Raw genomic sequence first — 12,309 nt, forward strand, 5'->3', positions numbered from 1 at the left:
GCTGTGTTACTTTATTGTCTTAATGATCCTTGAATTATGGCATGAATTTCTGTGCTATTGCCAAATATGAAATAATTTGAGACATGGATTGGAAACTCAAAATACGTGATTTCTGTAACATTTAGCAGATGTAAGGAAGGAGGTGTTTGAAAAAGAAAATCTTAGACGAAAGGTCACCAGAGACCTTAATACATTATTTAAACTTCCTGAGACTGCTTTGTCATCTATAAAATAATGATGATGATGCCTACCCCCACAGTATTGTTTAAGGGCTAATTGAGATATTATATGTTAGAGTCTAGCCCAATGTCTGGAAAATGGATGATGTTTATCGATGTTTCCTTGGGTTGGAACGCTCCCTTTACTCCCCCCATTTCCCTCCTCCCCGCGGAAAAAGAAAAAATAAATGTCAAAATTCAAACATCTTTCAAGACGCCCAAAAGGCACCGCTCTATGAAGCTCTTCCAAACAACTTTAGGAAGTATAGCCCTTTAGTTAAGAGTGCTGGGCTTCTGGAATCAGAAGCATTGGGCAAGTTACTTCTCTCTGCATCTAGGTTTCCCATGCGTAAAATGAAATCATCATGGTACATATTTCATAGGGTTGTTTAGTATTAAATGAGACATGTACACAGAGCACTTAGCACAGTCCCTGACACTTAGTAAGTCCTCCATAAGTATTACATAGTAGAAGAAGTAATAGAAAGTTTCCCCTTCAGTAAAATGTTAATAAAAATGCCTCCCAGGGTGTGGCAAAGTTCTGCAGCAAGTCTTTTAAACTGTAATGCTGAACAAGTGTAAGGGATTGGTGAATATTTTAAGATATATGATGCAAAGTTCTAACCTCACTTTTATAGAATATCCTTTCTTTGCACTGGAGGCAAATCGGGTAATAATACCATTATTAATTAGTAGGAAGTAAAATCAGAAGATACATCCCTGGGAGACAAGCAGCAGAAGCCCAAACAGCAGTATTAAGAGCAGCACCCGCATACCGGACCTCGATAATTCCCTGGAGTTCACCTCTAACGTCCCTTTTCCCTTGGAGCCGCGCAAGCGTACACTGATTTTGCTCCTCTCTCCCTTGTGCCCTCGCCTCCCCCCGCCACCCCCACGTCCACCCCACCACGCAGGCGCATCTCCTTAAATCCAGTCCCTACACCCCTCCTGTTTGCCTGCATTAAGTTCTCCCTCCTCTTTCTGCACCTCAGCAGGTTCACACTCTTCTCCGTGAGGGTGGCGGCGATAGAGAGGTCACGTGATGAGCATCTTGCTGCCCAACATGGCGGAGTTCGATACCATCTCGGAACTGGAGGAGGAGGAGGAAGAAGAAGCGGCAACGTCGTCGTCGTCGTCGCCGTCGTCGTCGTCGTCGGTATCAGGGCCTGACGATGACGAGGAAGATGAGGAGGAGGAGGAAGAAGAAAACGAAGAGGAGGAGGAGGAAGAAGAGGAGCAGGTGGAGGAAACGCCGCCCCCGCCTCGGGTAGTGAGCGAAGAGCATCTACGGAGATATGCCCCCGACCCTGTATTGGTGCGGGGCGCCGGCCACATCACTGTGTAAGCCAGAGGGAGCTATGGGGTTTGAAAAGGCTGAGATTTGGCGACAGAGGAATAAGGCGATCGAGGGGCGTGTGGTGTGGGGGAGGGTGACTGAGGCATACAGTTAGAAAAGGACACCTGGTCTAAATGGAGAAACTGAGGGAGATAGGTGTAAAGGAAGTGAGGAGAATGCAAATACGATGCACCAACACCAGGTAAAGAGTGAGTATAAGACAGGGAAGTCTGGGGTTCGGAGCCAGAGGGATTGGAGTAGAGGTGAGTCTCCTTGCTTCTGTGTATGCTGGCGAGAATAGTCTAAACTGCAGGATGTACCAGCGGATTCTTTGCTGTTAAGATTGGTGTCTAGTGGAAAACGGTGACTGCTGTAACAAGTGACAAGACCGAGGCTTGGACTCTTCAAAACAGAAACAGGATATATTTTGTGAATAACGTTATAGAATATCCACTCACCTACATTTGCATCCATTCTTCTGTTTAATTCTTATGTAAATGAATACAATAATCCTTTCTATGTATTGATCACTCTGACATTCCTTGAATATCACACAATTAGATGTTCAGGTTGAGAGGCAGCTATGAAACGTTGAAAGAGCAATAGATTGAGAGTGAGGGCTCTTGTATGTTAGTCCCAGCTTTACTTCTTACTGGCCCTGTGACCTTGGTCAGGTTACTTCCTATTTCTGGGGCGTAGTATCTCTATCCATAAAATGAGGGGTTTGGAGTTAGATGGTTTCTAAACTCTTTCACCTCTGAGATAATTTAAGATACCTTCAGGAGATTTTGTATGTGCAAATAGTAAATATGCAAACATTAATTATGTATGGCCATCAATCCCCTAGGAGCTGAGAATGATTTTTTGAAAACTTATGCAGAGTTTTTAAAAATTGAAATCTTGGATCATATTTGAGAAAATAAAAGGGAGAGGGCCCTCATAGCATAGTAGTTGCAAAGCCAAAGAAAAATGTAGTGGTTTTCTGGGCTTTGAAGAGTGCTTTCTCATTTTTGTGTAATGCAATGGACTGTAAATACTTGAAAGTTTGAGTATTATATCATGTTCATCATCTTAAATATGCTGTCATTTACTGCATTTAAAAAACAGGACTATTTTTTCCTATTAAGTCATGCTGCCTATAATTTTGATAATGGCTCACCTACCACATTGACTTTCAATTGAGTCCATATTATCTGAAATCATGTAATATGCACCACCTCCCCCCATCATGTTAGCTTTTAATTTTAACATGTTGAGTATCTTGATTGTAATATACTTTTGTGATCTTTGCATGAAAAGATTTTGCAAGAAAGATTTTGAAATTGTGGAAGAATGTGAGGAGATTTTTAGATCTGCCATTTGGTTAGGCAAGTTTAACACAATTTTTCTTGGTTCAAGAATTTTGCAGATAGTCTACAATGTTCAGATGCCAGCTTACTACAGTTTTACTTAGATTCCTTTCATCACTATGGAGACAATCTATTACTCAAATTGATTATGATTCTGGCACCAAAGTTTATTTTCATGCAGATTATTTCACATGACTAAACAGAAAAATACTTTTTATTCTAGTCTGTAATTTTATATTCCAACACTCCTTCCCCTCATTATTTTCTAAAATTCAGAAAACAAAGAACAAGCAAGAAAACAGAATTTAAGTTCTCCAAAACTTATTTGTGGTTTCATTTTACTCTTCACACAACTTATAGATCTATTTTCAATTAAAAGCACTTGCCATGACACTTGCCATGCTCAGGCCCTTTTGATAAGTGTAATGTCCCTCCTAGCTTAATAATTATGGAATAAAGAGCGTGAAATAGTGGTGTTCTTAGTAACTGTTGGCATTAATTGAAGGTAAAACCTGAAAAGCAGCAAACCAGTACTTGAATTGCTAACCAATGTACATAGTTTGGAAAAGTATTTAGTTGTACATGTTCTCTGACCTAGAAAGAACATTTGATGTTAAATGTCTGAGATTTGGAGAAAAAAAAAAAAGGTTGAATGTTTAGGAGAAAGTTTTACTGGATCTGAGAAACTGGTCTTTCTATGATAGCAAAATCTTCCTTACAACAGATCAAGTAAAGTCCTTAGGAAATAGTTAATTTAATTTTGAAATGTCTAATATATCAGCCTTTGTTTAATTTTTTCTGACATAGGGGTATTAGTTGCCCTATCTGAATGAAATATTTCTTATTCTCTCCCATCCTTATTTTTTTCATTGTTTGTGTAGTCACTTGTTCTTTAGAGGATGTTGTTTCCTTTCAAAGTTTAAGATCTGAGAACCATCACTTCAGATTCAGTATATCTTAAACCTAATATTTTCTCTCCTTACATTGTCTGTATTCCAGTTGCCCCATTTCTGACTCTGATACTACCATTCCAATCTTCCCAGGTAATATTTCAAGTCATTGAGTCATTTTTAACTCTTCCGTCTCCTTCAATTGTCCATTGCCAGCCTGTCCCAGAATTATGTCTTCATGCCTTTTAAAATGTCTATTAGATTATTCATTTTTCTCCATTTCTACTGGCACCTTGCTAGTTTGGGTCACCATCATCTTCTACTTGAATTGCAGCCACAGTCTGCTGCCTCTTCCCACTCCAATCCATCTGGATGCTTATGCCAAACTAATTTTCTTAAAACACAGTTTAAAATGTCACTTTCCTGCTGAAAAACCTGCATTGGATCTTAATTAGGTTTGAATTTTATGCTTTCCTTCTCCACTTTCAGAGGTCAAGGAGTCCCTCCACTTGTTCAGAGCTCACCCCTCCACTGATGCCTTCCAAAACCTTTTGCAACCTCCTTCCAGGCAGCCCCTCTCTATATACTATTACCTCACTTGGCCTCTATTAGCTCAGCCTATAACTGTATTCAGAATCTAATTCTTTAAAAATAAAATAGCCTTCTTAGACCTATGTTCCCCGTTAGCTACTGTCTAATCTCTTTTCTTTCTCCAGATTTCTTAAGAGTAGCTACATTCACCATGTCTATTTCCTCTTCACCCTTCTGTTACCTGGATTTTGCCACCATGACCTCAGACAAACTGGCATCAATAAGATCATCATGACCTTCCTGTTGCTAAATTAATGGGCATCTTCCATTTTCTATCTTTCTGGTCCTCTCTATTGCATATGAGACTTATAATGACTCTGTCTTAGAGGCTTTTACTCCAGGGGTCACAAACACACAGGCCTTCAGAGGCAAGACAGGTCACAGAAAATGGTGCAGCTTAAGTAATGATGGGCCTTAGTTGAACTAGAAGGTATGTGTTTTGCCTAAAGGGTTTCAAATTCTGTTAAAAAACAAAACATTTTACCAGCCAAACAAACCTAGGAATTTCTTGGCCACTTTACTCTCCCTGGTTTCCTTATATTTTTCTGGTTATTCCTGAACTGTCTCATTCATGGGTTTTTCTTCCTCCTTTGCTCCTTGAATACCAGTGATCTCCAGAGTTTTGTTCTCATCCCACTATTCTCATTCCTTACTCTAGATAGGTGGCCTCATCTTGATTCCCATGGTTTCAGTTATCTGATGTCTCCCAAATATGTATTGCTATACCAGACTCTGCTAAGACTCTTATCTGGGCTTCCTCACCTAATGAGTCACTGAAATCTTAAATTCAATGTATTCAAAACAGAACTCATCCTCCCCTCTCCTACAACATATCCTCACACCCCCATCCCAACCCCTCAAAAAATTCCTTCTATTTCTGAGTTCTCCAACCCAGTTAACTCTGGCGAGTGGTTCGTCTTCCCCATTCAGTCTTCTCACATCTAAGAAATCAGTGAGTATAAACAATATATGGCTTAAATTTTTCTTCTTTTCCTCCCTACCACCACTTACTTCCCTGATTCAAGCCCCTTTCACCACTCTACTCATCATCTTGTCTTCATCCTAATCACCTTCACATCCATCCCTCAGTTCAGTTCAGTCACTCAGTCATGTCTGACTCTTTGCGACCTCATGAATTGCAGCACGCCAGGCCTCCCTGTCCATCACCAACTCCTGGAGTTCACCCAAACTCATGTGCATCGAGTCGTCCCTCAGTCTGCTGCTAAATGGAGACACCACTTTCCTGTTTAAGACTTCTGTCATTTTCTCTTCATCTGTAGGATAAAGTCTAAGCTTTAAAGCATGGAATATATGACTAGAACCTGCGTATCCATCAACCTGATCTCCTGACATTTCCCTTTACTGCTTGTATTTTCTTATTCATAGCATGCTATTTCTTATCTCTTTGCCTCTGCTCAAGCTGGGGCCTTCATCTAGAATTCCACCACCCACCATTCTTACCCCATATGTGGTCACTTCCTGTAAGTCTTCTCTGCCCCTGCTAAACTGGAAGTTGAAATGGCAGGATAATCACTGGTTCCCTCTGAATTTTCAGTGCCTACCACAGTGCCTTCCCTGAAGTAGACAGTAAAAGTGAGTTGAATAAATATTAGTTCTTTTAGTAAAACTCAATATGCCCACCATAGTGTGTGCTGTATTATAGGGCCTCAACAAGTGTGTGCTGTAGAATCATCCTCTGGAGAGTAGTTATGTTTCTGAGCATAAATACAAAAATACTACCAGATTGGGAAGTGCAGGGGAAGGGTATGGCATGGCCTTACCTCTGAAAGCTTTGTTGAGCAAGACTCTATGTGTCCGAAAACCCTGTCTACTTATATCACCTTTACACATTGGTTTTCTTATTTTAATAAGATCAGTCAGTCAGTTGAGTCACTCAGTTGTGTCCAACTCTTAGTAACCCCATGGACTGCAGCACACCAGGCTTCCCTGTCCATCACCAACTCCCGAAGCTTGCTCAAAGTCATGTCCATAGAGTTGGTGATGCCATCCAGCCATCTCATTCTCTGTTGGCCCCTTCTCCTCCTGCCCTCAATGTTTCCCAGCATCAGGGTCTTTTCCAGTGAGTCAGTTCTTCACATCAGGTGCGCCATAATATTGGAGCTTCAGCTTCAGCATCAGTCCTTCCAATGAATATTCAGGACTGATTCCCTTTAGGATTGACTGATTTGATCTCCTTGTAGTCCAAGAGACTCTCAAGAATCTTCTCCAACACCACATTTCAAAAGCATCAATTCTTTGGCACTCAGTTTTCTTTATGGTTCAACTCTCACATACATACATGACTACTGGAAAAACCATAGCTTTGACTACATGGACCTTTGTCAGCAAAGTAATGTCTCTGCATTTTAATATGCTGTCTAGGTTGCTCATAGCTTTTCTTCCAAGGAGCAAGCGTCTTTTAATTTCATGGCTGCAGTCACCATCTGCAGTGATTTTGGAGCCCAAGAAAATAAAATCTGTCACTGTTCCCATTGTTTCCCCATCTATTTGCCATGAAGTGATGGGACCGGATGCCATGAGCTTTGTTTTTTGAATGTTGAGTTTTAAGCCAGCTTTTTCACTCTCCACTTTCACTTTCATCAAGAGGCTTTTTAGTTCCTCTTCACTTTCTGCCATAAGGGTGGTGTCATCTGCATTTCTGAGGTTATAGATATTTCTCCCAGCAATCTTGATTCCAGCATGTGTTTCTTCCAGTCCAGCGTTTCTCATGATGTACTCTGCATTTAAGTTAAATAAGCAGGGTACCAATATACGGCCTTGACATACTCCTTTCCCAATTTGTAACCAGTCCATTGTTCCATGTCCGTTTCTAACTGTTGCTTCTTGACATGATACAGATTTCTCAGGAGGCAGGTAAGGTAGCCTGGTAGTCCCATCTCTTTAAGAATTTTCCACAGTTTGTTGGAGAAGGCAATGGCACCCCACTCCAGCACTCTTGCCTGGAAAATCCCATGGATGGAGGAGCCCGGTGGGCCACAGTCCATGGGGTCGCTAAGAGTCGGACACGACTGAGCAACTTCACTTTCACTTTTCACTTTCATGCATTGGAGAAGGAAATGGCAACCCACTCCAGTGTTCTTGCCTGGAGAATCTCAGGGACGGGGGAGCCTGGTGGGCTGCCATCTATGGGGTTGCACAGAGTCAGACACGACTGAAGTGACTTAGCAGCCACAGTTTGTTGTTATCCATGTAGTCAAAGGTTTTAGCATAGTCAATGAAGCAGAAGTAGATGTTTTTCTGGAATTCTCTTAGTTTTTCTATGATCCAACAGATATTGACAATTTGATCTCTGGTTCCTCTGCCTTTTCTAAATCCAGCTTGAACATCTGGAAGTTCTCAGTTCATGTACTGTTGAAGTCTAACTTGGAGAATTTTGACCATTACTTTGCTAGCATGTATGATGAGTGCAATTGTGCGGTAGTTTGAACATTCTTTGGCATTGCCTTTCTTTGGGAATGGAATGAAAACTGACTTTTCCAGTCCTGTGGCCACTGCTGAGTTTTCCAAATTTGCTGGCATATTGAGTGCAGCACTTTCACAGCATCGTCTTTTTAGGGTTTGAAATAGCTCAGCTGAAATTCCATCATCTCCACTAGCTTTGTTCGTAGTGATGCTTCCTAAGGCCCACTTGACCGCTCACTCCAGGCTGTCTGGTTCTAGGTGAATGATCACACCATCGTGGTTATCTGGGTCATTACGATCTTTTTTGTATAGTTCTTCTGTGTATTCTTGCCACCTCTTCTTAATATCTTCTGCTTCTTTTAGGTCCATACATTTCTGTCCTTTATTGTACCCATCTTTGCACGAAATGTTCCCTTGGTATCTCTAATTTTCTTGAAGAGATATTTAGTCTCTAATTAATATTAAATATATTTAACAAGAGTTATTTAATACCTTATCAATGAGTTATAATTTTGGGGAAGTCGAATAACCTAACCATAATAATTGTAGTTCTGAATCTGAGATGATGATGATCATAAATGGATATTTAATGATCTTTTTCCAAATAAAAATACATACATGGTTAAATTAGCTCCCACAGATTTAAGGTTTTTGAAAACAGAAATAATGAAATGTCTCTTGTAAGTGTTGTTTCAAAAACACTGTACATCTGAGTGATATAGCTTAATAGCTATGATTTTTCTTCTTGATATTTTTAGGGTAAATATTTGGATCCAGTGTATTGAAATACAAGAAAAATTTTATCTCATGAGATTATTTTCTTATTTTTAGTTATTATTAAACTCCTTATTTTTCTTAAAATATATAATTATTTACCCTCTATCAGATCAGATCAGTCGCTCAGTCGTGTCTGACTCTTTGCGACCCCATGAATCGCAGCACGCCAGGCCTCCCTGTCCATCACCAACTCCCGGAGTTCACTGAGATTCAAGTCCATCAAGTCAGTGATGCCATCCAGCCATCTCATCCTCTGTCGTCCCCTTCTCCTCTTGCCCCCAATCCCTCCCAGCATCAGAGTCTTTTCCAATGAGTCAACTCTTCGCATGAGGTGGCCAAACTACTGGAGTTTCAGCTTTAGCATCATTCCTACCAAAGAAATCCCAGGGCTGATCTCCTTCAGAATGGACTGGTTGGATCTCCTTGCAGTCCAAGGGACTCTCAAGAGTCTTCTCCAACACCACAGTTCAAAAGCATCAATTCTTCGGTGCTCAGCCTTCTTCACAGTCCAACTCTCACATCCATACATGACCACAGGAAAAACCATAGCCTTGACTAGACGAACCTTTGTTGGCAAAGTAATGTCTCTGCTTTTGAATATGCTATCTAGGTTGGTCATAATTTTCCTTCCAAGGAGTAAGCGTCTTTTAATTTCATGGCTGCAGTCACCATCTGCAGTGATTTTGGAGCCCAGAAAAATAAAGTCTGACACTGTTTCCACTGTTTCCCCATCTATTTCCCATGAAGTGATGGGACCGGATGCCATGATCTTAGTTTTCTGAATGTTGAGCTTTAAGCCAACTTTTTCACTCTCCACTTTCACTTTCATCAAGAGGCTTTTTAGTTCCTCTTCACTTTCTGCCATAAGGGTGGTGTCATCTGCATATCTGAGGTTATTGATATTTCTCCCGGCAGTCTTGATTCCAGCTTGTGTTTCTTCCAGTCCAGTGTTTCTCATGATGTACTCTGCATATAAGTTAAATAAACAGGGTGACAATATACAGCCTTGACGTACTCCTTTTCCTATTTGGAACCAGTCTGTTGTTCCATGTCCAGTTCTACCTGTTGCTTCCTGACCTGCATACAGATTTCTCAAGAGGCAGATCAGGTGGTCTGGTATTCCCATCTCTTTCAGAATTTTCCACAGTTTATTATGATCCACACAGTCAAAGGCTTTTGCATAGTCAATAAAGCATAAATAGATGTTTTTCTGGAACTCTCTTGCTTTTTCCATGATCCAGCAGATGTTGGCAATTTGATCTCTGGTTCCTCTATAGTAGAGGTATATAGTAGTAGAGATGAGAGTTTATCAATGTTCAGATATATAAAATTCTCATTAAAATTAATCTAAAAAAGCTGAAGTTATTACATATAGAATTTAAAAAGATAGCCAAATTTGTCAAACAGTGCATTTCTGCAAAAAGTTAAATAGCACTGCAAATGTTGCCTTTTCTGTAAACAGCTGTCTTTGAGAAATAACAGTGAAGCATTGTTAATTTGTGTTTGTATAAGGTAAATATTTTATAAGATTTTAGGCTTTGAAAATACTGAAGCTATAGTAATTTGTCATTTTACAAAGCAGCAAGACATATTTCCATATGGAAGATTAAAGAAATTTAATTTTTCAAAATATCTTTTAATCGTATGTCATAGACTTTCCTTTTTCTTGGTGTAGTAAATAGAATTCAATGCACATGGTTCAGAAACAGTGTTACTATAAATGCAAAGTTTTCTAGTGAAATGTGTTTTTCTTTGGCAGAATTTTAATACATTTTATCTGTTTTCTTAAACAACTTAACATATAAACTTAAAATTTGTGCAGGATTTTCAGAGGCTGATGTACAGCCATTTTCAAAAGAATTAAAGACAGTGCAAGGTGTAAAGAGGAAGAAAAGCAGAAGAGCAACTAGAGGACCCACATTTCTTTGCCTCAATTTCCTTTACTGCAAAGAATTGTCCAAGAAATTAAAATTTGGGACATTGCAGACACTTGACAAATACAATCATTAAGAACCACCAGCTGGGTCAGCTTCAAACACATAATACGCTCTTTATTTAATGAACCTGATAAAATGAAAATGTGAGCAGTTCTCAAATTCTTCTGTCTAATGCTGACAAACTCCACATCTTTACTCATGTCTCTCACTGATCACTCACTAATGGGTAGATGAGTTTGTCTAACCTCTGTGAGCTCACAGATCTTATTAACTTAATGGTGCTGAGATGTTCATCATTTAGCAGTAGCCATTTCAACATTTTCCTAGTAACTACTAAGTAAAATGTTGTGTCACAGATTATTTAAGTACTCATTTTAGGTGCTTAATAAATACCTAATGTAAAAGTTAAGGGAAAAAAACCACTGGTAGGCAAGAATGCAATTGCTACTGCCTTTTAGCCAAAATTATGAGACTATATCGGAGAAGGCAATGGCACCCCACTCCAGTACTCTTGCCTGGAAAATCCCATGGACGGAGCAGCCTTGGGGGCTGCAGTCCATGGGGTCGCTAAAAGTAGGACACAACTGAGTGACTTCACTTTCACTATTCACTTTCATGCATTGGAGAAGGAAATGGCAACCCACTCCAGTGTTCTTGCCTGGAGAATCCCAGGGATGGGGGAGTCTGGTGGGCTGCCATCTAAGGAGTCGCACAGAGTCGGACATGACTGAAGCGACTTAGCAGTAGCATGAGAATATATTGGCCCTAGTTTGCCTACCTTTATACCTTTTAAAGTAGATAAATGTAGGCCATAATGGATTATTTTAAGAAGTAAAATGACTTCTGTACCATGTCCTTACCTTCCCTTACCATTTCTGTTTTTTTGAATTTTTTTGACCATGCTGCACAGCTTGTGGGGTCTTAGTTCCCCAGCCAGGGTTTGAACTTGGGCCCTCCTCAGTGAAAGCACGAAGTCCTAAATGCTGGACTGCCTGGAAATTCCCTGCTTTACCATTTCTAATATACTTTTTATGTTTTAGAAAAGACAATCTCTTTTTATATTAGAGAAGAAAATTTGTAATGTGAATTTAGCAAGAATTTTTTGAGAACCTGAGCACTGAGCTAAACACTATGAAGAATACAGAAAAAGCAAAGTATAGGTCTTACTTTACAAAGTTAACAGGAAATTTGCCTTTAGGAAACTCATGTGGATCAGCAAAGAATAAAGGAAAATATCTTTAATACTTTTGAATTGTATAGTACAGATTAAAATTGGCTATCAGTTTTCAGAGAAAGGGAAATCCATGAAGACTTGCAGCAAGGGTTGGAACTTGGCTTGAGCCTTAAAGACTGCACTGGATTTAAACCAGGGAGAGGAAGCAAAACCAGGAAGAGGATGCTAAAGCTGAAACTCCAATACTTTGGCCACCTGATGCAAAGAACTGACTCATTGGAAAAGACCCTGATGCTGGGAAAGATTGAAGGCAGGAGGAGAAGGGAATAACAGAGGATGAGATGGTTGGATGGCATCACTGATGCGATGGACATGAGTTTGAGTAGGCTCTGGAAGTTGGTGATGGACAGGGAAGCCTGGCACACTATAGTCCATGGGTCGCAAAGAGTCAGACACGACTGAGAGACTGAACTGAACTGAACTGAGGAAGCAAGAGAAACCTCATAAGCAAAGAGCCAATGTAACAGTGGCAGTGGAAAGGAATAAATGTTATAAGAATGATTTCAAAGGAACAAATAACAGTATTTGGGACCACTTGGATATAAGCAAGGTGT

At 40.0% G+C, this 12,309-nt stretch overlaps 1 protein-coding gene across 6 annotated transcripts in view; it reads left to right on the top strand.

The window, feature by feature from the left end:
- Window positions 1–711: 711 nt before the first annotated feature.
- Window positions 712–12,309, top strand: part of CHIC1 (cysteine rich hydrophobic domain 1) — a 42,524-nt gene continuing 30,926 nt past the window's right edge. The window contains exon 1 of one of the 6 annotated variants that reach the window (XM_006055624.3): window positions 712–1,559. In XM_006055624.3, the coding sequence (XP_006055686.1) occupies window positions 1,261–1,559 (299 nt within the window). In that variant the 5' untranslated portion in view covers window positions 712–1,260. The remainder of the gene's footprint in view (window positions 1,560–12,309) is intronic. The other 5 variants (XM_025276160.2, XM_006055622.3, XM_025276161.2 and 2 more) reach the window with 5 other exon arrangements.

Source organism: Bubalus bubalis, chromosome X (genome assembly GCF_019923935.1).
Source record: "Bubalus bubalis isolate 160015118507 breed Murrah chromosome X, NDDB_SH_1, whole genome shotgun sequence".
Lineage (NCBI taxonomy): Eukaryota > Metazoa > Chordata > Mammalia > Artiodactyla > Bovidae > Bubalus > Bubalus bubalis.